This window comes from Macrobrachium nipponense, chromosome 12 (genome assembly GCF_015104395.2).
Source record: "Macrobrachium nipponense isolate FS-2020 chromosome 12, ASM1510439v2, whole genome shotgun sequence".
NCBI classification, from domain to species: domain Eukaryota; kingdom Metazoa; phylum Arthropoda; class Malacostraca; order Decapoda; family Palaemonidae; genus Macrobrachium; species Macrobrachium nipponense.
The window spans coordinates 65,148,673-65,173,350 of NC_087205.1; the positions used below are offsets into that span (position 1 = coordinate 65,148,673).

Below are 24,678 nucleotides of genomic sequence, written 5' to 3' on the forward strand. Positions count from 1 at the left end.
ATACTCTTTCTATCATTCTATTAACGAAAAGAACGAAGACAGTAAAAATTTTTCCTTTATCTGCCTCGGCAGGGAAAGAAGGTAGTAGAGTATCTGCTGTATGAGAATACGATACGGCAAATCACACATACCGTAGTTACTTCTTTGTAGAGCAACTCAATTATCAGTATCCTTCCAGGAATTTCCTAGGAAGGACTACGCTTAAAGGGATTGTTAAGACAACACCTACTTAGCTTCTAGATTTATCGAAGTCTTGTTTCGCTTAAATATGCATTAATAAGAACTTCCTGAAGTTCGATAATAATTTTATAAGATTCCTTTATTTAATGGAGTAGCTGGCAACTCTGGAAGAGTAAGGCCAGACGGCTAAAGGAGACTGCTATCGCGCCTTAGAGACAATGCAGTAACATGTAGGTGTCGGTCATGAGTGGTTGGTTACATGTCTCTCTCCTGCGGGATGGAATAACTAACCGTGTCTCTCCCCTACAATCGCGGTTTTAGCCTCGGATTGAGGGGATAGTTAAGCAAACATAAATAAAATATTGTCTGCCTTTTGCTAAGAAGCTTTCAATAAGAAAGATATTACAACCTTTCAATGCTGTTTACCGTAGGTAACATTATTAAAGGATTCTAACGCAGCGGAACTCTATATTATATGATGCTCTCATGCTTACGAAAGCATGGCTTATTAGAGTACATGCTTAGTGAGAAGATGAATGTAGTAGAAGAGAATTCACTTTAAGACTACGGTATGGTCAAGTCTTATGCGCATACCGAGGTTAACTACAGAATTCCTAGTATCCTTACAAAGTTTTCCTAGATTAATGCTGTTACCACAATGTGACAGTATTATAAAGGAGTCTAATACGGCAGAGCACGAAATAATATAATTCTCTCATCCTTTCGAGAAACGCACACAACCTTTTTAGAATCGGATATTGCTCAAGAGAAGATGGGTGAGTCGGATGGGAAACATTCTCTTAGTGGCAGAAGTTGTTTCCCTGAATGGACTATACTAAACGCATATAAAAGTTTTTTCCTACTAAGAACGGAATTAACACGTGAAGGATGTCGGGTACCATAAGGGCACAGATGTTCTGGCACATAACCTTAAAAGAACTAGAAGGAAGCGCCAGCCTGGCGCAAAGCGTCAGAAGCGCCAGCCTGGCGCAAATTGCGCCAGAAGCGCCAGCCTGGCGCAATGCGCCAGAAGTACCATCCAAGATATTTTCTCGTTTTAGCGAGTTATTAACCTAAGAGTCCAGTAGTGGTTGGTTTGGTGTTTGCTTCTCACCTCGGTGGTCGCGGGTTCGATTCTCAGCCATTCCATTGAGGAGTGAGAGATGTGGATTTCTGGTGATAGAAGTTCACTCTCGACGTGGTTCGGAAGTCACGTAAAAACACCATACAAACAAACAAACAAACCAGTAGCCTCTCGGAGGCTCGGTAACGGCAAGATTCGTTCCTGATTTCGTTACCCATTTAATCGGAAAGGGGTCGCTTACAAGGAATGATGAAATGATTTTTTTTTTTAATCACTTAGGCCAATTCCACGACTCTCATATCGCAAAGAGCATCGAGAATCTCTTTTTTCGCCCCTGTTCGCGTTAACAAAAGAGAACCTATTTGGGAACAGACACGGAACGTAACGATCCTTAAGAGGTTCGATGCAAGATTTTGCATGTCCGTGAGAACCTTCTCGATCGAAGATAATAACTGTTAACGTATGTCTAACATTTATTGAAAAGAGTTTTGAGAACCTGCGGAAAGTCTTCATAGATCTCTTCGCAAGGTAGAAGACGAACAGGCTTCCTATAGACTGCTTCCTTTCCTCGAACCAAGAGAGGTAGCAATATACGACATCTTTAATTTAAAGAAGGGGAATAAACTTTAGTCTTTTTTCCCTAGTTATAAATTCTTAACAGATATTAAGATAAATGGGCGTCAAAGGAAGAGAGGATGAATGCCTCATTTTGGCCTTAGAGAGGTTGGATTCACAGAAGTCACGTTCTTCTCACAGCATGTTTCGTAAGGCTTTTCCAAGAGTATCTGGATATTCTATCAGAATCTATTATAAATAGACCTGAAAAACCTCTCCACTCTGAGTCTTTCCACGTGCAGACTGACCAGAAGTGGACATGAATGAGAGGATTTTTCAAGGTAAATGACAATAGTCATGGCTAAGACATAGAATTGCTGCAGATCGTGCTAGATGGAATGAGGAAACTGTCCTCTTCCGATACCTCTGTGAAACCACATAGCGAGGTTTTTTCTTAACTTTCAGAGGGAAGAATCACCTATGTATATATCTGCTATCAAAGAACGCAGTAAAAGGCTATACTCTGTCTCTACAAGGGGAATTAGAGATAACAGAGGATTAAGATCTTCGGGATCTATACGATACCTCAATACGACAAGAGTAGGATATCATGTACTTCGAATGGAATTTTTTTTTTTTTTTTTTTTTTTTGTGGCCACAGATTCCGTGTTCCGACAAAATGGAACTGCTCCTCATCAAACTTCTTTGAGGAAGTTTATGAAGGAATTCTTTGTTTCTCTTAGCCCTAAACGACCAAGAAGACAAGTGAATTTTTTGTGCATTGGAATCTCGCATTAGATTCAATGGAGACTCGGCAATGGGTTCTTGCCAGCATAGTATGTCTGGCAAAAGAACTAAAATCCCTCTATTCCTGACGCACGCTTTCAGATAGAAGTTTAGTTGCCCAGGCAGGGTACTTACATTTTCATCTACAGAAGAAGAGATGGTTTAAACGTTTTGCCTACAGAGTCTTCGGGGTGCGATGAGGGCTCAAAATGCTTCCCAGAAGGTATTCAGAAGAATACAATAAGAGCTAGAAATAAGGGTTCCGCCCAATTTCAGCTCAGTCTCTCCTTCGACTTCCAGACTCCTTCCCTTCCTTCGGGCAAGGATAGGGAAGATTCTGCAACGAGGAACCTCATCAACATGTAAGAAGAGATCTCGTTAGCAAAAGAAGTGTTCACGAAGGATCCTCCTCGGAGGAAGACTCTTCTCTCTCGTATTGTTAGATATCCTGTCGTCTACTGGGTGTAGCTGACTAAAATCACCTCCCCTTGCCAGGGGCCAAAAGCTCAAAGGGGAAGAATTTCTTCCACCCATTCTCCAGTCTCCTGATAAACTATGTGGTTGTTCAGGACTCTCGGACAATGTAGCGCGCCAGCCAAGCGGGGCCAAATGCCCAATAACAGGCGAAAAACGCCAGAGGCGGACAGTTCCAAGGAACTCTGTCATGGCCGGATACTGAGAAGGAGCGGCAACCAACCTGGCGCAAATGCGCCAGAGGCGAACAAATCGGACAGATATAAGAGTGTCCGATGTGGACATCGCCAGACAGCCTAGAGACTCTTCCAAGCTCGAAGCTCCAGCAAGTGTGGAGGAGCCAAGCCAGGCGCGAGGCGCCAGCCAGGCTCTAGGAGCCAGCCAGGCTCAGAAGCCAGCCAGGCTAGGAGCCAGCCAGGGCTCTAGAAGCCAGCAGGCGCCATCCAGGTGCCAGGCTCCTTCAAGGCTAGGCTCCAGTCAGGATTGAGGATCCATCCAGGCGCAAGGCTCCTTCCAGTAAAGAGAAACCTAAAGCTCTGTCATGTAAGAGGGCTAGTCCCCATTGATATGATACAGGTAAGGCTCTGCCATGTAAGTGGGTCAGCCCCATTGGCACGATCCGAGAAGGCTCTGTCGTGTAAGCGGGCTAGCCCCCATTGACATGATCCAGAAGGGTTTGTCAGTCATAGGTCCCTACCTCGCTGAAACTCTTGAGGCATGCAGACTCATAGACAGTAATCATGAAGTCTTCTGCCAAGCTCCAGGCGCAAGGCGCCAGCCAGACGCAAGGCTCCAGCCAGGCGCGAGGCGCGAGGCGCTAGCCAGGAGGGAGGAGCCAATCAGGCGCCAGCCAGGCGCGAGGCGCCAGCCAGGCGCGAGGCGCCAGCCAGGCTCTAGGCGCCATTTAGGCGCAAGGCTCCAGCCAGGCGCGAGGTGCTAGCCAGGCTCCAGGCTTCACCCAGAAGAGATCTATATCAAAGAATGCCCTGGCCTTCTTTGAGACAATGTGATCTCCTAAGCACTTGACAAGTGCATTGATGATTCCTTCAAACAGCTGAGAATTAAAAGCGCATGAAGTGCGAGCTTTTCTGTATTCTTGTTCTTTCCTTAACAATATGTCATAAGGACATATTAGCTGTCACATACGGGAGATGCAACTCTGTGTTAACTTCCCATATCCGAAGGATGTCAAGATAACCTACGAGAGATCCTTCTCTCTTGGTTGATACGTGTCTGCGGATACATTGCTGGGATAGGGAGCCGATACTGATCCTTAACTAGTGAGTTAAATTGTAGTTAACGTCGTGTTTTTTCTTTGGGTTGTTTGAAAGGAGTTTGGGGATAACTCTTTTCAACTTAAGCACTAACCCTCGTGTTAGGATCAGGTGATCGGGATCGGTGTTGTGCTCCTTAATTATGCCACTAGGCATAGGCATATTGTCATGTAAGAGGCTCTGTCGAGTAAATGGATAAGACCCCATCGACAGACCCACAAGAACTCTTAGCCATAGGTCACATCCTCGCTGAGGCTCTTGAGGCGAAGCAGATTCCTAGGCATTAGCCGTGGAATCTTCCGCCTGAACAAGTAGGAACCAAGGTTTTATTTATTTATTACCTACAACGTATGTTGTTTACCTGTCTATTCAGTAAATAGTTGTCTTTTACCCACCACCAAGGGTGTCAATCAGCTAAGTATATATCTGCCGGGGAAGTTGCATGTACAAAAATGATATTGTTAGAATACAATAAAGTTTTGTACATACTTACCCGGCAGATATATACGATGAATGGCCCACCCAGCCTCCCCTCAGGAGACAGGTGGAAGAGAAAATCTGGTTCTAGAACGGGAACGGTTCCTATTCCTGCCACCCAGCGGCAGGGGGCTAGATCACCTGACCTACCTGCAGCGTGTGCCGCGAAATTCGAATTTCTGTCGGACGTCAGAGACATAAGCTAAGTATATATCTGCCGGGTAAGTATGTACAAAACTTTATTGTATTCTAACAATATCATTTTAAAATGGTGCAAACATTACGACAATCAGACAAAAAAATTTATGATTTTTTCGGAAGTTACTGCGCGGACGTAAGGAAAAAGTTTTTTTCATAAATTCACCATAAATCGAAATATTGTGTTAGAGACTTCCAATCTGTTGCAAAATGAAGGTAAATGATTGAATATTACAAGAATATAAGAGTTTTAGCTTACAATGGCGTTATTCGACCATTTAGGTAGAGACAAAGTTGACCGAAGGTTGAAATTTTGGCACTTATCGTTATTTATATGAAAATATTTCAAAACTGATAAAAGCTACAACCATGAGTTGTTTTTTGTTGTATTCTACATGAAATTGTGCACATTTTCATATATAATACTCCATGTAACGGCTAATATAAAATGGTGCAAAAATTATGTCAAAGTGACGAAATAATTTGTGAGATGTGTCACTGATACTTTTTAGTGCGATAAGAAAGAAATTTGCGCTTGCGCGCCTGGGTAACGATTGTTAACAAAACAACACCTTGATCCGTGAGTTCTCAGCATCCCCCAAGGCGCGTGATTCAAAAGTTTTCGCCTAGTAGGCCTATAACTAATTTTCCGTGAATTTAAAAAAAAAATTTTTTTGTTGTCAACGTCCCATACGTCCAATCGGCATACGACAGACAATTTTAGTCGACTTTTAATACGTCTAATCGGCATTAAAGGGTAAATATGAACTCTATACGTTTTCCTTTTTGGGTATTAATAAACCAAAACTATGTTATTTATCATAATTTAATCATAGTTTTAAGATACGGGTGTTCAAAGTTTTTCTTTGTATTTTTACAATGTTAATAAACCATGATTAATATGAATTTTATATTCCTTTTTAGGTATTTATAAACCAAAAGTATGTTATTTATCATAATTTAATCATAAGATCCCTTTGCTCAAAGATCGTAGCCTGGGGCACTGCGTCAGTCGAGACAGGGCACTCCTTACTCAACACTCTCTCTCCTTCACTAACTACACTAATATCGCTGATATTATGATCTTCTGAACTCTTATAAGAGCGAATTTTCTTCTGTATGTTAGCGAGATGTTTTGCTTGTCTTTTCCTCTTTGGTATGATGAAAACCTTGCCAAAACAAAGAAAAAGAGATGTAAAAGCAAGTAAATGTCAGAGGTGAAAATTGAACATGTACTCTCATGGTTCTGCTCGCACTGAAGGGTGTAAGCTCACTCTTCCTGTCTTATGACTCATGGAATCTCTACAGATGCCAGTGCTCACAATTTGTTTAATAACAATCATCAAAATTTACAATAACAGAAGAAATACTGCATTTTCTTGTATGGATCAATATTTTTGGCCTATTGAATTAATTTTATTAATAAACGTGTAACTACGAAAGCAAGAGGAATTTTGACAAAATATTTCGTATACGCATTTTCCATTGCCACGAAGCTCCATGAATTTTATCATGATTTTGCATTTTTCGTCCTATATTGGCCAGCTGGCCCCCTTAAGAGGAGTGTTGCCAGAGGCAGTATTCTCCTGCAACAGCTCTCTTAACAGGTAAGGAAACAAGCATTGTGTCAATGCTAGCAACTTTCTACTTTCATTTCATTACTCTTAATGCTTTGGAGTAGTAGGTCCATGAATCCCACCTCCTGTCATTGTGGAAATCAGCTATGTAATTACTTGCCAAGTTACTTATATAAAGATATTTTCATAATAAAAATATGTTTTAAATATACTTACCAAGTAAGTACAGAATGGGAGCTCACCCTCCTTCCCTCTCTTGGAATATAGGGCATACATTGAGCTCTGCTAGTTTGTTTCCCTTCATCCCCAAAAGTGGGTGGGGCTGGTCATCTACAATAAAAACAAGAGAATTGCTACCAGGATTTTCAAATTTTAGTTGCTGGTACTTAGAAATTGTTAGCTATTTAATTATGTACTTGGTAAGTATATGTAAAACAATTTTATTATGAAAGAATATAATTTTTATAGATTGCATAATGACTGCACAATTAAGTATAGAATAGTACAAGTGAATGTTTGTTAGGTTCATGCACATGTAGGTGTTGATGGTTATTAAGAGGCTGATAGATGAGCAGTGGTTTCATAGCAGGAGTCAGAAGTCTTATCCCAGATGTACACCAGGAACAATGGAACACACCAGGAGGAGACTGCATTTTGCTGTTTATAGATAGGCCATACCTCTTTGAACGTCTTTGACACGGCTTTTTAACAAGTTAATATTAGCCACATTAGAATGAGATTGACTGCCTAGGTACTGTGTCTGTAAGGCATTTAATAATATAGCCTGTCATGACAGGGATGGAAGAGGTACAGAAACTAGAAAAATTCTGGGTTTGGCCTCATGGAAATAGTATGACTTTGTTTTACTTCATTTTCTAACAAATTATTTATATGGTGTAATAGCTTCCACTGCTAATTCCTTCATTCTCAAGGCATGTATTATCTACAGGTCTGTATCATAAAAATAGTCAATGAGAATAATGAATGGATGCCTTCCATTTGCAATATCTAATGCAAACTTGTCCACTGGTATTGTTGTTGGCTTTTTTTTTTTTCGTTTTAACTTTAATTTCTCTGAAAGTTTTCATGGGAAATCTGATACAGTACTTACCAATTGCAATTTTCTTGAAATGTCTAAACAACTTCAATACCTTCATTGTCGATCTCATGGGGTTTTGGGTGGCCAAGGGTATTTATCCAGTATCATTAAGCTTTCAAAGACTTTAAAAATTAGTATTGATTGTTTGACTGAAACTATGTGAGTGAGGTTAGGAGTTGAGAAAAAGGTGCCAAGATCCCCCAACAAAGCATGCTGACAGCAGCTCTGTTATGAACAGTGTTTTTTATTATATATATACACTATTCATAAAGTTGTGTAAGTAGTCATGGTTAATAAATGGAAAAAGTATTTTTGCAGATTTATCATAATTTTTGGTTTCCACTTTGTTTCCAACTGTACATGGTCTGCAGCTTTAACTTTTACATTTTCCTATCTGCAGGTGATGTCTGCAAGTTTTACTTGCTATAATTGACTCATGACCGGTTAAGCTTAATATGTTTCCATTACTTTTCAACACCACATGATTCATCTGTCAGTTTAGTGAACATGTTATTGATGGAATTTCAACATTTGTTAGAGTTGGTTCAGAGGGTCAAGAACAAGAACATATTTTACCTAGTGGTGTCAAAGGTCTAATTGCATTTGAACTTTAGCCATAACCTTTGAAATATGCAAGATACAAACATCATAGTTGGCATACATGTATCAGCTATAAAGCCACTATGTAGTGTGAAGTCAGAGGCCAGATAGAACTTTAATCTCAGCCATAACTTTTGAACTACACGGAGTAAACTTCATACTCCATTAATGAAACTGATGTGATTATTGAGGTCACAGTCACTGATAGAGGTCATATATGATAGTGCTGGTAGTGGCAGAGCAGTGTGTTTTTACTTACACATATGATTTATTTTTAATAATGTAGGAAGTATACTTAAATATTTTCTAACGAAAGGTAAACTGCCTGTTGAATATGATTACAAATGTGTATCAGAATTTAATTATTGTAATTCATCATACACTAAAGTGAAATGTTGATCTGATTCATGAATTTTCAGGTTATGATAATAGTAGGAGCAATATCTTACCAGTCTCTGGAAGATGGTTCAGTCAAGGAGGTGAACAGTACAGCCTACATCATCATTTTGTGTTTAGGGGTTTTGCTTGAGTTGGCAGCACTTATTGCTGTTGTCTTCTATATGAGGTATGTTATTTTTGGGCATTATTTATAACAAAATTATTTGAACTGAATAAGGATAAAAAAATTTTTTTTTGAGATTTAGTTGGAATGATTAACTAGTGTCTTTTTTTTTGTATTCATGAACTCAACAATATTTGGAAAATAGTATATGAGACCTCTTTGTCAGTTAAAAATTCTACATGTTTTTTCTTTATTCATGCAGAAATATGGGTTACAATGTTCCATGTTGCCCGGGCAAAATTGCTCGAATCAGAAAGAGACTCCACGAGAACCAGATGATGGTAAATGGACAGGTAATTCAGTAACCTTTTGAAGGCTGTGAGTTCATTTGAAATAGATATCTATAAATAATATCATGGTGGTTAAATTCATCAGGCAGACAATGATTACTAGAAGTAATTGGAGTATTTCTTTCTAACATTTAGAGTTCATACAGAAACATTTAAAAATGAATCCAAGTTATGATAGAACTCAAGTAGATTTTTATGAAATTTGATACCTTACAAGCCATCAAGAAGTTGCCTGGTTGCAGGTTTTGTGTGTGAGGATTTTAAAATTATATGTTGGCTGTTGCGTCATGGACTGAAACATAAAGAAAATTGTTTCACAATTTATGTATTTTGCACAGTTGAATGTAGTTGGTATACACCTGAGTAGTTTACACAGTTGAACAAAATTTTACATGCACTGCACGATAGCAACGAGCTAACTTTGGTAGAATCTCAGTTCTTTTCTTCATATACTCACAGATGGTTAGCACCGGAGAGCCTGTATCTGCCCAGTATTGCCCACCAACACATCCAGGTGTTGGAAATACCCCTCCACCACCATATACTGATGTATCAGAGGAACAGCATCTCATGGAAGAGAAAGTTGACATTGGGTAAATAAACATTGCTTTCTCTTATTTGTGCACAGTATACATTGTATTCTGTATTTCAGTTTTGTTATGACAATCCCATGGGAATTGTGTAATGTACAGTAGTAGCCTTTAGTTTTTAGAAATATAGCCTTAGTTTTTGTAAAAGAAAAAAAAAAAAAAAAAAAAATTTTCAATGAGACTTCTTGTGTTGTAACATCCCTTGGTTGTGATGCTGTATATGCATTAGGTTAATAGTATCACTTCAAGAGTATCGGATCTCCCCCCCCCTTTTTTTTTTTTTTTTTTTTTTTTTTTTTTTTTTCTTTTTTTTTGTTTTTTTTTTTTTTTTTTTTTTTTTTTCCATATGCGTTTTATGTTTGTTCTGATAAGACTATAAACCTTCATCTTTTGCATATAAACCTTCATCTTTTGCACAGAAGTATTTCTGGCACAGGCTACAAACTTCATCGTTTGTACATAAGTATTTCTGGCACAACTTTGGTTTGGTAGTTGAAACATGTTAAGATTGCTACAGAAGGGTGAGTAGGGAAGTACCTGCCCTCTCCATGTGGTGCATACCCTCAGTTTTTATCCAATCACCATATGGGTTAGTAAGTCTGCTGCTGTGTGAACAAGGATTATCAGAGTTTTTGCCATTGTGGTGAAATCCATATCACTCATAAATTTTTACCCTATGTCTTGTTTTTGTTGGTGGCAAGAGTGTTCCAGGGACTTAATTTGTCTCCCGATTATTCCATTCCCGCGCGTTCTTGCACTAAGTCTCCCAAACACTCAGTGTGTGTTGAGCTTATAGTTTCTGCCTGGGAGGAGTCAAGCACAGTGTTAGACGAGTGTTCTGTGAGAGACAAACGCGAAGTGTTTTCTAAGCACCCTGTAGGTGCCAAGTATTCCAATTATGATCATAGAGTGCTTTTTGAGTGCCTGGTGGGAATCGAGTGCCAGGTGGGAGCTCAATGCTCTGTGACCACAGTGTGTGTTTTGTTGTCCAAGCATCCAGTAGAGCAAGAGCCTGGTATGTTCCAAGCTGCCGGTGTGTGTTTATGATATTAGTACTGAACAGAGCTCAGTGGTCAGTAGACCTTTATCCATATACTTGCCTATTTTTGAGGATTCTTCAGAGTTAATGGGTATTCCTGTCTCCCCTCTCTCACCTGCTTCTGTGCCCGTTGCATCTGGCCTGGTACCACCACCTATTAACCCTTAAATGTCTATTGGACGTATTTTACGTCGAGATAAATTGTCTGTTGGGTGCCGACTGGACGTAATTTACGTCAACATAGAAAAGTTTTTTTTTAAATTCGCGGAAAAATACTTATAGGCCTAACAGCCAAAAACTTTTGAATCACGCACCTTGGGGGATGCTGGGAGTTCATGGATCAAGGTGTTGTTTTGTTTACAATCGTTACGCAGGCGCACAAGCGCAAATTTATTTCTTATCACACTAAAAAGTATCAGCGACACATCTCAGAAATTATTTTGTCACTTTGACATAATTTTTGCACCATTTTTAATTAGCTGTTACATGGAGTATTATAAATGAAAATGTGCGCAATTTCATGTAGAATAGTACAACTAAAAAATACTCATGATTGTAGCTTTTATCAGTTTTGAAATATTCATATAAATAATGATAAGTGGCAAAATTTCAACCTTCGGTCAACGTTGACTACCGAAATGGTCGAAAAACGCAATTGTAAGCTAAAACTCTTATATTCTAGTAATATTCAATCATTTACCTTCATTTTCCAACATATTGGAATCATGCTCCTTGGGGGATGCTGGGAGTTCATGGATCTAGGTGTTGTTTTGTTTACAATCGTTACACAGGTGCGCAAGCGCAAATTTCTTTCTTATCACACTAAAAAGTATCAGCGACACATCTCGGAAATTATTTTGTCACTTTGACATAATTTTTGCAACATTTTTAATTAGCCGTTACATGGAGTATTATATATGAAAATGTGCGCAATTTCATGTAAAATACAACAAAAAAATACTCATGATTGTAGCTCTTATCAGTTTTGAAATATTCTTATAAATAACGATAAGTGCCAAAATTTCAACCTTCGGTCAACATTGACTACCGAAATGGTCGAAAAACGCAATTGTAAGCTAAAACTCTTATATTCTAGTAATATTCAATCATTTACCTCAATCATTTACCTTCATTTTCCAACATATAGGAAGTCTGTAGCACAATATTTCGATTTATGGTGAATTTATGAAAAAACTTTTTTCTTACGTCCGCGCGGTAACTTCCAAAAAAATCATACGTGCGATTGTCGTAATGTTTGCACCATTTTTAATTAGCCGTTACATAAAGTTTTATATATGGAAATATGCGCAATTTCATGCACAATACAACTAAAAATAACCCATGGTCGTAGTTTTTATCAGTTTTGAAATATTTTCATATAAATAACGATAAGTGCAAAAATTTCAACCTTCGGTCAAATTTGACTCTACCGAAATGGTCGAAAAATGCAATTGTAAGCTAAAACTCTTACATTCTAGTAATATTCAATCATTTACCTTCATTTTGCAACAAATTGGAAGTCTCTAGCACATTATTTCGATTTATGGTGAATTTATGAAAAAAAATATATTTTCCTTACATCCGCGCGGTAACTCTTCCGAAAAAATCATACGTGCGATTGTCGTAATGTTTGCACCATTTTAAATTAGCTGTTACATAAAGTTTTATATTTGAAAATGTGCGCAATTTGATGTAAAATACAAAAAAAAAATGATTGAAGGTTATAGCTTTTCTCATTTTCGAAATATTTGCACATAAATCACGATAAATAGAAAAAAAAACCACGTTCGGTCAACTTTGACTCTACCGAAATGGTTGAAAAATGCAATTTTAAGCTAAAACTCTTACAGTCTACTAATATTCAGTTATTTATCTTCATTTTCAAACAAATTCAAAGTCTCTAGCACAATATTTAGATTTATAGTGAATTTAAAACAACAAACTTACCTTCCCTACGCTCGCGGATTCTCCGCCGCAAATCTCCGAAATGCATACGTCACATTCTCGTTATATTTGCTTCATTTCATATTAGGCATTTCATAGAGTTTTATATATGAAAATGTGCACAATTTCATGTAGAATACAACAAAAAATAATTGAAGGTTGTGGCTTTTCTCATTTTCGAAATATTTGCATATAAAAAAAATATATATAAAAAAAATTTGACATTTGGTCAAATTTAACTCGTCCGAAATGGTAGAAAACTGCAATTGTAAGCTAAAACTCTTACAGTATAGTAATATTCAATCGTTTATCTTCATTTTGAAACAAATTGGAAGTCTCAAGAGCAATATTTAGATTTATGGTGAATTTTTGAAAAAAACATTTTTTTTTATGTCCGCTCGTTATGAATTCATGCATCGTTTTGTGAAAATATTTTTGCTGTGTTGCTTTGATCGTTTTACATTGTGTTATATACCAAAATGATCGCAATTTAGTGTACAAAACAACAACAAAAAATTAACTCGTTAGCTTTGACCGTTTTGCTCAAAGCGCGATTTGAATACAATTATATATGAAATTTTGTTTTCGCGCTTTCATATATCGCATTATTTATATATGATAATGATATTTTTTTTAATTTCTGATGGTTGCATACTAAACTTCAGGCAATGACAAAAAAAGAAGCCAAAATTGAACTCTTAATCTTGGAAACTAGGCGCGCTGTGATTTTTTGAAAAAAAAAAAAAAAAAAATCCGCTTCGGCGCTCACTCCGAGACCCCCTTGGCATACGGGAGACGATTTTTATTATACCCCTTCGGCGTAAGAGGGTTAAGTTCACACATTATACGATAAAGTAACTTACAATATACAAAGGAAGCAAAATCACTAACACGAATTTACGTTAACAAATGAAATTTATGTGAACGAACAAATTCCAGGTGTGTACGATAATGCTGCTGCGACGAAATGGTCGAAGGACACCTTTCCGTAGGTACATGATGGGACCGATGCTGACCAATAGGAGAACAGGATCTTAACGATGGTGACTAGCATCAAGAACCAATGGGAGAGCAGGAGGATGGCGGCGAGTCTACTGAGTTGGCGGCACGCGAGTTTTAAAATTGTTCTCAGCGGCCCGGGTGAATTTCGGTTTACAGTACAAACGCCCTTTCGCAACCTGAATTATTTTCGTACACAGAAGCAAAAAAATCTTCGTCTTTGCTTTCGTAACCTGGATTTTTCGTACATAGGGGCTTTCATATGTAGAGGTTCCACTGTACCTGTCATATTCCACTGGTGAAGCTCCTTCTCTGGGAGTTTCTTCCTCCTCCAGAGAAGGGCGGCGTTTGCTTCAGCCAAGATCTTGTTCATTTCTTTGGAGGTAAATCATCTAGTGAAGGACATTTTTAAAGCTTTTGAGATCTTTAGCTTTTTAGACTAGGCAGTTGGAGCCCTGAAAAAAAAGATAGAGGAATGCACCCCCCCTCCAGGGTAATTTGCAGTGTACTGGTTGGAGTTCTACCTTGTGCAGACAAGGCAATCAGAGATGGTGTGCAAGAACTGGCTGCTTTCTTCCTTTGGTATCCTTAAGAAAAGAGACCTGTGGTGCACTTTTACCATGAAAGGAGTGACTCCCTCACAAAGATCATCTCTTCTGTTTGCTGCATTAGATCTCGGTAGTCTGTTTCCTAGCTCTATAGTGGAGCATGTAGCCTTGGAATTACAGGAAAAGTTTACTCTGGACTTGCTCACACAGGAGCTGCAAAAGGAAAGGGAAGGAGGGGAATACCATGCTACAGGGGGAGGTCAGGTCTTACAAAATATTAGTTACCTGGGAAAAACATGACTGTGTGAAGTAGGTATTAGGAGGGAACCAAGATAAAGTAGAACAGCATGGATGCAGTGGAATGATATGACTTCCTTTTTGGTAAATAAGAATATCTTGTTATGCAGAGATAGATGTGCTACAAAGGGAAATGAAAATTTTGAAAAGGTGTGGGTATAGAATACTAAGTATTATTGCCTGTGGATGGTGGGAAGGTCTTCATGTGGAGAGAGGTTTTTTGGGGGTGTTGCCATCCGTGCACCAAAGCCATTACTTGAGGTTCTTTTCAGTTTCCATTCAGCCTTAACTGCAACCCTTTTCCTTCTTTTAACTGTTTTAGACAAGAATTTAAGGTTACCATTAGAACAGTGAAAGAGGAGGAGAAACTAATAGTAGAAGCTGATGTGAATGGCAGGGTGAGAAAGAGAAGAGATGACTATGAGGAGGTACATCCAGTAAAGAACATATTGAATAAGCACCATAAAACAGAAGTCCTGGTAACTGATACTAATGGTAAGAGGGGCTGCCTGTATTAATGTAAGCAGCAAAATATCTATAAAATCTTTTAGTACAAATTAAATAAATCTGTCCTACAGAACATTTGACAACTAATACGTTCACCCCTGTACTGTATACATAAGCTGTTTTCTCACATAATACTGAAGTATTAATCCTTTTAAAATTATCAGTAATTTGGTTTTTTATAACACTTTATTCACTAATTACTTTATTTTTTTATATTGTTTATGTGATTAAATATTGATTTTTGTGATAATGATTTACAGCCTAAATATAATGTAGTTATGTATCTATTAATCTCACTCCAGGTTGAGCCCCGGACTGATCATAATATGTGTACGATTCTCTCTCTCTCTCCTCTCCCTTCTCTCTTCTTCTCCGACCGTCTCGTCTCTCTCTCTCTCTCTCTCTCTCCTCTCTCTCTCTCTAAGGGTAATGTGAGATATATTTGAAATAATATTACTAAAGTTGTTTATGATAAAGCCTGTTGTGCATTAGAGGCAATCCCTGGTTAATGGCGATCCGGTTTTATGGGGATGTCTAGTGTTTTGAAATCGGTTATTTATGGCGCCAAAACAGGCCGATTTTCGGTTATTGGGGCCATAAGGTGCTGATGATAGAATTATGGCGCCATAACTTACCCAACGGAGGCGCCATTAACCAGTGCGCATACATTGCCGAGTTTTGGTTAATGGAAGTTTTTGCTTATCAGCCCCCTACAGAGAACGAAGCCCTGCCGATAACCGGGGACTGCCTTTATTTGAAATATATGCTAATTATTTTCATATTTTCCCGTCTATTTTTACGGGAAAATAAAATTCAAATAATTATTGGATACTTTAAATATATTGTACAATATGCTTTATCATAAAAAATCTTTATAGCAATATCATTTCAAATACACCTTAAATTACCCTGAGAGAGAGAGAGAGAGAGAGAGAGAGAGAGAGAGAGAGAGAGAGAGAGAGAGAGAGAGAGAGAGAATGAATCAGGCTGCTATTATGCTCATTGTGGGGCCCAAACTGGAATGAGCTTGATAGGTGCATAACTACATTATTAGTATGCTGTAAATCATTTTTATCATAAAAAGTGAAATTTTTAATCAATTTGTATTTTTCATCAATTTGTATTTTTCATAGCTAGCAAACCTTCGGTCTTAACAATAGGATGGATAAATCTTAGAGCCAGCTGGAAAACCGGTTAAAAAAACAATCAAAGATAGTATAGCAAGGAATCTGGGAAATCTGGAAACTCCTGCACGTACGAGGTGATAGCTGGTCAGAAACAATGCACCTTACTTCGTGATGCATTAGTCTTTTCTTAACCATCTTGGAAGGTAGATGCTTACACTTTTGCTCTCTTTCCAAGCCGGTTAATTTGTGCCCATGTTTCCTTTCTTTTTCAGTGTGTTTGTTGTGTGAGTATTTCTGTTTCATAATGGATTCCTCTTGAGTCTTCACAGCCTCACCAATACATGTGCCCGGGTATTAAGGGATTCCCGTGCTCCAGGTTTTTATCGTCTACGAACATGTAGTAGGTGCCGAGCTAATTAGTGTACCATTACTGATACCTGCTCGGAATGTCATTCCTGTCCTAAGTCCCATTGGAGGGTGTTTTACAAGAAGAGGGAACATTGCAGTGTCTACTAGTCCATACACAATGTGAAAAAATACATTAATTAGTTAATAAATAGTGTTGCGCTACAAAGAAAAAGTAATTTAGTAATAATTTTAGAGATATGGTCAGTAGAGGAAATCTGCAAATTAGTGAAAGCCCCTGGTGGAAAAATAAATAATGTGTTCCACAAAAATCCGCAATGAATGTGAAACGCATAAAACCAGGGAGCACTGTATTTTTTTCAGATCTTTCCTGCGGAACAGTGACTCAAAATTGTAAGGCTATTTCTTCAGAGGATCTTCGTCAGCCATATACAAGATGACAAGATGAACTGTCTGCTGCTGTGATTGGTGTCATTGAAAGGCTCTCTCCACTCAAAATTCCTGTTCAGTAGACAAGGTCTTCTGAATGTTTTTCAGAACAGAGGAGATTCCTTCTGTTGATACTGGCAGGTAGCTACAGGACTTACTTGTATTAGTTCGTTTGGAGAATGCCAACCTCTCTTCACCATGAGAATCCTCGGTGTGGTTCAAGAGCATGGAACAGGCCTCCTACTTATGACTATACTCTGGTACTGAGTATGGGACCTTAATCAGTTGGAACCATACTCTGGTACTGAGTATTCTCTCTCATCCTCCTTCGAGCCCATGCATCAATCATCTCCCAGGAAACTGACTTTGTAAGCAGTTTTCCTTCTGACCTTGGCTTCCTTGGAAGGGTTGGAAAGCTACAGGGTCCTGTCCAGTACTGCATCGTTATCTGAATGTCTCGTCTCCTAGAGGTTGTCATAGACTTCATGTTGACTCAGGCTAGGTCAAGAAAGGGGTGTCCTAGAACACCCTCTCAGGTTTAGACAAGCTGACTCCTCATCATCAAGTACTACCACCGATTGGGTGCATGCAGAGGTGCATGACACTAGGGGAATACTTTCCTCCCTGGGATTTTAAGGTGCTTTATTTTTTCATAGGATTTGAATGCTAGTTGACTGCTTCAAACCACTTTAATTTTATTGTACATGAAGAATGTTGCTCACAGATCCTTGGACATGTTTTTTCTTGGGTCCAGTGGTGGCTGTTCAACAAGTGTGACTCATCCAGTGCCCCTACCGGGACAGTTTTATTTCTTGCTTAAGATTATTGTGTGGAGTAGGGAATGAGGGAGTTGACTGGCCTCTATTCTTTCCCATTTCTTCTCCATGCCAACGGGCAGTTTGAAGAATAGACATATCATACGCTGGAACTGGCTCAATACAGGTGAGCATTGCAGCCATACTGTTATAGCTTTTTTCATGTTCCATGCAACATACAAATTTGCTTTTCATTAGCTTAAACTCCTCTCTCCAGCAAGGGAAGCAAGGAGTGGTGGCAAACTCGTTTCTTGTGGCCTACTTGGTTTGTTGCCAGAAGAGATATAGTTCTTTTGGATTTTTTGAATGCAATGAATCTGGTCATGTTTCATTGTATTTAAACCCAGTGGACTGACTGAGCATTATCGACATATCTAACATCCTCTTCTTTAGCAATCTCATATTCTAAAAAGAATGTTCAGGTGTGCCAAACCCCCAGTCGGTTCAGGATTCTCATACTTCCCTCCAAGTACTATGAGTCTATCCTATTGTCAAGACTGAAGGTTTGTTCCGTGTATGAACACATTACAAATTTGTAGTTAATTTGTATTTTTCATAGTTAACAAACCTGAGGTCTTAACATGACTGCCCACCTCTAGCCACCCCTCTTACATTTCATCTTGTGTTGGAAGATTCAACTGTGCATTGGATGCCAGATGCCGCAGATTCTTTGCATTTATAATCTTTGATTGTTTTTAACCTGTTTCCAGCCACACCAGAAGATTTATCCTATTGTTAAGACCTCAGGTTTGTTAGCTGTAAAAAATACAAATTAATTAAAAATTTGTCATATCAAGCTAAAAGTCAAGATCTACAGCACAGTGATAAGATCAGTGTTAATGTATGGATTGGAAACATGGGCTCTTAAGAAGAAAAGAGGAAGTAAAGCTTGAGAGAACAGAGATGAGAATCCTGAGGTGGATTATGTGAATATCGCTGCTTGAGAGATTGGAAAATAACGAGTTAAGAAGGGCAGGCAGGCTTAGTAAAGATCACAGAGGTGATAGGAGAGACGATTTAGGTGGTATGGGCATGTGTTGAGCATGGATGATGAGGGAGTGAAGAGGGCTTGGAAGGAACCTGTTGAAGAAGAAGATTGAGAGGTTAGACAGACAGGCGAGATAAACTGGGGAAGATAAGGAGAGAAGAGGTTTGGTGGAGAATGATGCTTTTGATAGAAGGCAGTGAAGGTGCATGAGGCAACTGATCCTTTAATGTAGGGATGATAGTAGGAAAGAAGATTCGTATTCTCTTTTGTTCCATCTTTCTTTCCACCCTCTCTTAATTGTTTCGTAGTGCAGAGGATGATGCCTTTGATAGAAGATGGTAAAGACGCATCTGGCAACTGACCCTTTAATGTAGGGATAACCTTGGGAAAGAAGATTCATATTGTCTTTTCTTCCATCCTACTTTCCACCCTCTCTTAATTGTTTCATAGTGCAAACTGCAAGGGTTTCCTCCTGTTACACCTTTTAAAACCTTTTTACTCTCAAATTGTCTATTAACGCTGAATAACCTCACAGGTCCCAGAGCTTGGCTTGTGGCCTAAATTTAGAATTTTGATGTTATGCCCTCTCATTCCATGTAATCAGCATAAGAAATATAGTCAGTTACCATGTCTTACGCTTATTTGCCAAATGATTATGAACAGTTCTTACAAAGCTGTGTGGCATACAGGCAATTTTGAACTAGCATGGCGTGCTGAACCTTCTGTCAAAAGTTTATAGCTTCCGCAATGTCTTTAAGATATAAGATATGTTTAGTTATTTTTCTTGTTCTGAGTCAACTGTTCTCCACTTACCACTGGGCTATATAACAAAATGAATGTCATAACATAAGTTGGAAAAGTTGCATGCACTGTGTTTGATAGTTTATTCATGCATTATACCTTATTACATTTACTAAAAAGATTATTGCAACACACTTCCTGAACACCTGAATTAGCCCTGGTCACCTGACCAACCCGAACATAACCCCACTCATTTACCCACTTGTGGGAAAATTTTAGCTGCCAGCAATACCAACACTGCAGGTAAACATTGCTTACTGAGCTACCTGTCTGCCAGCCGGTAGACGGTTGTGGGCCCACCTTCAATTGTTTTTTGTTCACTCGATGGATAGCACGCATCCTGTTGCAAGAGAACATTTTTAGTCTTCCAGCCCGACCCCCACAGCAAATTTAGGAATAGACCTGTTGTTGACGACCTGTATTTCATTTTGGATTACGTTTTAGACTTCTCCTTTGGATTTTGGGCTTAATAAACATTGACGGACTCTGCCTTTGACCATGGATTCCTCATCTAAAGACACTTCTTCAGCCCTGCCTTTGAAACCTTCCCCTTCTACGCCCTCCAATCAGCACAGCAGCAATGGCATGGGAGCACCTCTGTCCTGCTTGGCCTGCAAAAGAAGGATGAGTACCCTCGGGCACGATCGCCATTCTATGTGTATAAGCAGTTGAAAGGTGCAATGCATTTTAACTCAAGGGTGTGATGAGTGTAGGGACTGGTCGACAGACCAGATGGAAGGATGTTTAGAGCATAGGAAGGCACTAGCAGCCAAGAGAAAATGCAAGGTAGCTACTGAGCCTAAGAAGGCAGAATCAGAGGATTTGGAGTCTGCGCTTTTTAAGAAACAAGAGGATAGGTTGTCTTCTAGTATGACAAGTCTTTTTTCTAATTAATGGCAAAATTGAATGAGGATAAAGATTCTAGTGATAAGAAACCAATTTCTAATCGTTCTCTCCCCTGCCTGTTCCAGAACCAGCCCCAACGGGTGCCGGGGGTCATGGAGAACCACAGACCTGAACGGTAGGATCTGCTGGCCCCCTGGCATGGAGCAGGCAGTGTCAGTAGCAGATTTTCCCCTATCCCCTGAAAGTGTAAGTTGTAAAAATAAGTTGGCAATAGGCGAGACGAAGACGGTTAGGGATGCTACCGTAGATGTATTGGAAAAGAAGTTGCAAGAACGGCCCTCTTCGAGTTCTGATTTCAACCCTGGTAGGTTTGGGTCTCCTTTGGATCCCTCAGAATTTTTTTTCCCTGGCTAGTTTGCTACGTGTCAAGTCCATTAAGTCTTCCTTGGATATAGTAGGGTAATGTTCAGCAGTATAAGTAGAGAGGAATCGCCTTCGTCGTCAAAGGTTCCTTTCCCTTTGGGGGTTAGCTCGGAGCCTTTCTCCATTGAGAGCTTGTTGGATAAGACTGCTTTTAACTTAGTGGAGTATAATGCAAATTTCTTAGGCCTCTTTCAGGGGTACAGACAAATAGTAAGGCAGTGTTTTCACCTGGGGTTTCCTAACATTCAGGATCATGTCCTCAGGAATTTCCCTGAGTTTACAAACAAAATGCGTCTCGATTATCGAAAGGGCGGGGAGATGAGTCCATATATTTCTTACCCTTGAAACGGATGGCTTCATCTCCTTCTACATCTCCTCTTTGTCTTCGCTCTTTCCACCTGTCCCGAAAGTTACTACAGTTTCTTTACCTTCTAAACAGACTTCTCAGGACTTCTCTTATTCTTCCTTTTCCGAGTCACATTTCAGTGCTGCCTTTGGTACCTTCGTCGGTTTATTCTCAGATGTCTTCCAGGGCGTGCCTCCAGTGATGTCCCTTTTCCCAGGTCAAGTTTCATCCTGGGTTTCTGGTACTCCTTTTCCAGAAGGGAATTTGGGCAATAGGTTTAGTTCAAATCAGCCGATAGACTTGGGAAACGAGTCGTTAGGTATGGAGCAGGTGCATCAGTCACCTTTGAGAGGTTTGGCTTTGGCTCCTCAGATTCCCACAAGTTTGCTTAACACATTTCCTCAACCTTCAGGAATACCCAGGAATAGGCGTTCATTAGTTACATCGCTTTCAGTAGACCGCAGTAAGGTTTTAACAACCACGTTAAGTGCAGGCCCGACAGGTATATCGGCTACCTGTCCGACTTCCACTATCAGGGGACCAATGGTGGTTCTGAGTGTGACTTCTTCTTTAGTTCCTCCTTCTTTGGCTTTCTCATTTCCGGTTCAGGGCGGTATAGGTGTTTGGAATAAGGGTAATGGTGTTGGTTCGGGTTGGAACTCCTTCCTCTTCCTTTGATGTTTCCACGGTTGCAGGTGTCCGTCCTTCTAAGACGATGGGTTTCCTAGGTGGTATGGGAATTGCGGCTTCTCCGCTCATTGGTTCTGGTTTGGGATACCCGACATGTTTTGCGCTGGACCTGGCTCCTTCAGCTTCACAGAACCCAGGTTGGGTAGGTTTGGCTACGGTTGGCACGCAGGCTACGCCATCCTCTCTCAGTGAGGGTGGGGTTGCGCAACCAGGGTCATTCACCTTGGGCAGGTTGGTACCAGGTATGCTCAGTGTAGGTGTGGCGCAGACTTTCACGGACAGTTTGGCTGTGTCAGGTGTTTTACGTCAGCGATCGGGGTCGACAAAGGTTGGACGCAATCTTTTGCAGTTGGCTTGGGGTCGTTACCGGTAAGCTTAGGTAGGGAAGGTAAGGGTTCGGAGGTGCTGGGTTCTCCTTCCTCAGGATTAGGTAATTTGGGGGTTCGTACTTCTTCTTCTGCTCCTTTACGGCTTGACGAGATGGACAAAGAACTCTCTAGAGAGGACGAAGGTCTGGTTTCAGATTTGGGTTTTCATTATGCGGAAGAGAGCAAATATAAGCAAATGGTTGAGTTCATTCACTATCTATTTCTGCAGTTCAAGGTCGCGGAAAAACCATCGAAGCCTAACCAGGCAATGTTTGAAGAGCTATATTCAATAAAACCTACGGTTCTTCATACTTCATGTAAACAACCTTGGTTCGGTAGGGTGGAGCAGGCATTTAGGGAGGCGGATGCTCGATAGTAGGGTCAGGGAAATAAGATTCGCGTTTGCTTCCCAGTAGGAAGCCGTTGTATGGTATCGCAGGTAACCCTTCATCTGGCTCAAGGGTACCGTTGAACGAATCGATAAAAGCGCTTCAATCCAGAGTTGCTTCATCTAATAGGCAGATGAGTATTTCCTTGTGGGAAGCTTCTATACTAGAAGACACTTTTAGGGGTCAGTCTTAGGTTCTGTCATATTCAGTGTGAATGCTTTCGGATCTGATGGACTTTCTGAAGCGCGACGGATACGCACCTTCATATCCAGTCCTATTCGACAACCTCATCACATCAGTATCCATGGGGCAAGCTCATCAAGCCAACATTTCGGCAGGCTCTACAACATTTATTGGGAAAAAGAGGAGGGATTTATTCCTGAGCCAATTCCCTCCGCACTTCCCGGACATTCTCAAGAGAGTTCTCTCGAGGGTACCTCTCGCACTCTGACAGCCTTTTCAAGGAAGAGGATGTTGCTTCGATGGTAAACTTTGTTTCGTCAACGTCAGCTGTCAAATCTCAGCAGGCGATGATCCGCATAGCAGCTCGGGGCATCAAGTCGCCCAAAGGTTCCCATATTCCTTTGCCAGGTAAACGCTTGAGTTCACGATCTCTCGCTAGGTCCCCTAAGAAGGTACGGTTTTCTTCTAAAGCTTCAGCGGGTGCTTCCAAACCTTTGGTGAATAAGAAGTTTTTCAGAAATATTGAGACGTTACCCTCGTCGATAACAGTAGGGGGTTGTCTGTCCCACTTTGCAGACACCTGGGAGAAGTGGGGTGCCAAAGGTTGGATAGTGGAGGTTTTGAGAGAGGGGTACAGAATTCCTTTTCATTCTTTTCCTCCTTTGTCGGACTCCCCGGTTCATCTTCCCAGCTATTCCCCATCATCCATCAGGGGTATAACCCTGGCTTTGGAGATTCAGTAACTACTGAACAAGCTCCCCCGTCTCCGGGCTTTTACAGTCGAATCTTCGTGACTTCCAAAACAGGAGGTACTTGGAGGCCCATTATAGAACTTTCAGAGCTCAATCGCTTTAATTGCAGCTACAAGATTTCACATAGAAACCTCCCAAGCGGTGCTGAGATCAGTCTGGAGAGACGACTGTATGATTACTGTGGACCACAAGGACGCCTACCTCCAGGTGCCATTACACCAGGAACCTCGGAGGTTCCTTCATTTGGCAGGTCCATACAGGTCTTTCCAGCTCTAAGTCCTCTGCTTCGGGCTGACTACAGCACCTCAGGTTTTTACAAGGGTGATGTCTCCAATTTCATCCATCATGCATCGTCAGGGCTTCCGCATGAGGTGGTACCTGGACGATTGGTTAATCCAGGCTTCCTCCAAGGAAGAACGTATAAGAGCAAGAGATTTTCTTCTAGATCTTTTGTCAGACCTTTGGGATCTGAATCAACATGGAAAAAAGCTCGCTTTCTCCTTCCCAAGTAAAGACCTTTTTGGGAATAGTGATTCAGACGTGTTGTTTGAAGGCTTTTTCGACGCAAGATAGAGTGCTGACCAGGTTGAGGCAGGTGGAGAACTTCTTGTCAAACCAAGCCCAGCCAGCAAAAGATAAAAGTTTGTTAGGGAGGATGTCATCTCTGTCTCTTCTGATTCCAGGTTCTTGTCTCCAGATGCGTGCTCTACAGGTATGTCTCAGGAATTGCTGGGACTTTTGGGAAGAGAGTGCAGTGATTGTTTGGGACGATTCCTGCCTCGAGGATCTTCGGTGGTGGTCAGAAGAAAGTCATCTGACCGTCAGCGTAAGTCTAGCCCCCTGATTCCGGACGTTCATTTGTACACAGATGCCTCAGATCGGGGTTGGGGAGCAACCCTAGTGGAAACTTAGCCTTTGTAGGGTTCCGGATCGGGAGGAGTCTATCAATTTCAGGGAACTAAGAGCAGTAGAAGAAGCTGTAAAACAATTTGTATGGCTGGTAAGTAGAAAGGTCGTAGCGCACTTCTTGAACAGCACTACGGCCTTAGCATATCTCAAAAAGGAAGGGGGGCAC

General features: G+C 40.3%; 1 protein-coding gene across 3 annotated transcripts in view; it reads left to right on the forward strand.

The window, feature by feature from the left end:
* LOC135224558 (uncharacterized) overlaps window positions 1-24,678 on the forward strand; it is a 156,455-nt gene that overhangs the window by 120,758 nt on the left and 11,019 nt on the right. For 2 of the 3 annotated variants that reach the window (XM_064263660.1, XM_064263662.1), the window contains 3 exons: window positions 8,724-8,869; window positions 9,069-9,159; window positions 9,616-9,749. In XM_064263660.1, coding sequence (XP_064119730.1) covers window positions 8,724-8,869; window positions 9,069-9,159; window positions 9,616-9,749 — 371 coding nt within the window. The remainder of the gene's footprint in view (window positions 1-8,723; window positions 8,870-9,068; window positions 9,160-9,615; window positions 9,750-24,678) is intronic. The other variant, XM_064263661.1, reaches the window with a different exon arrangement.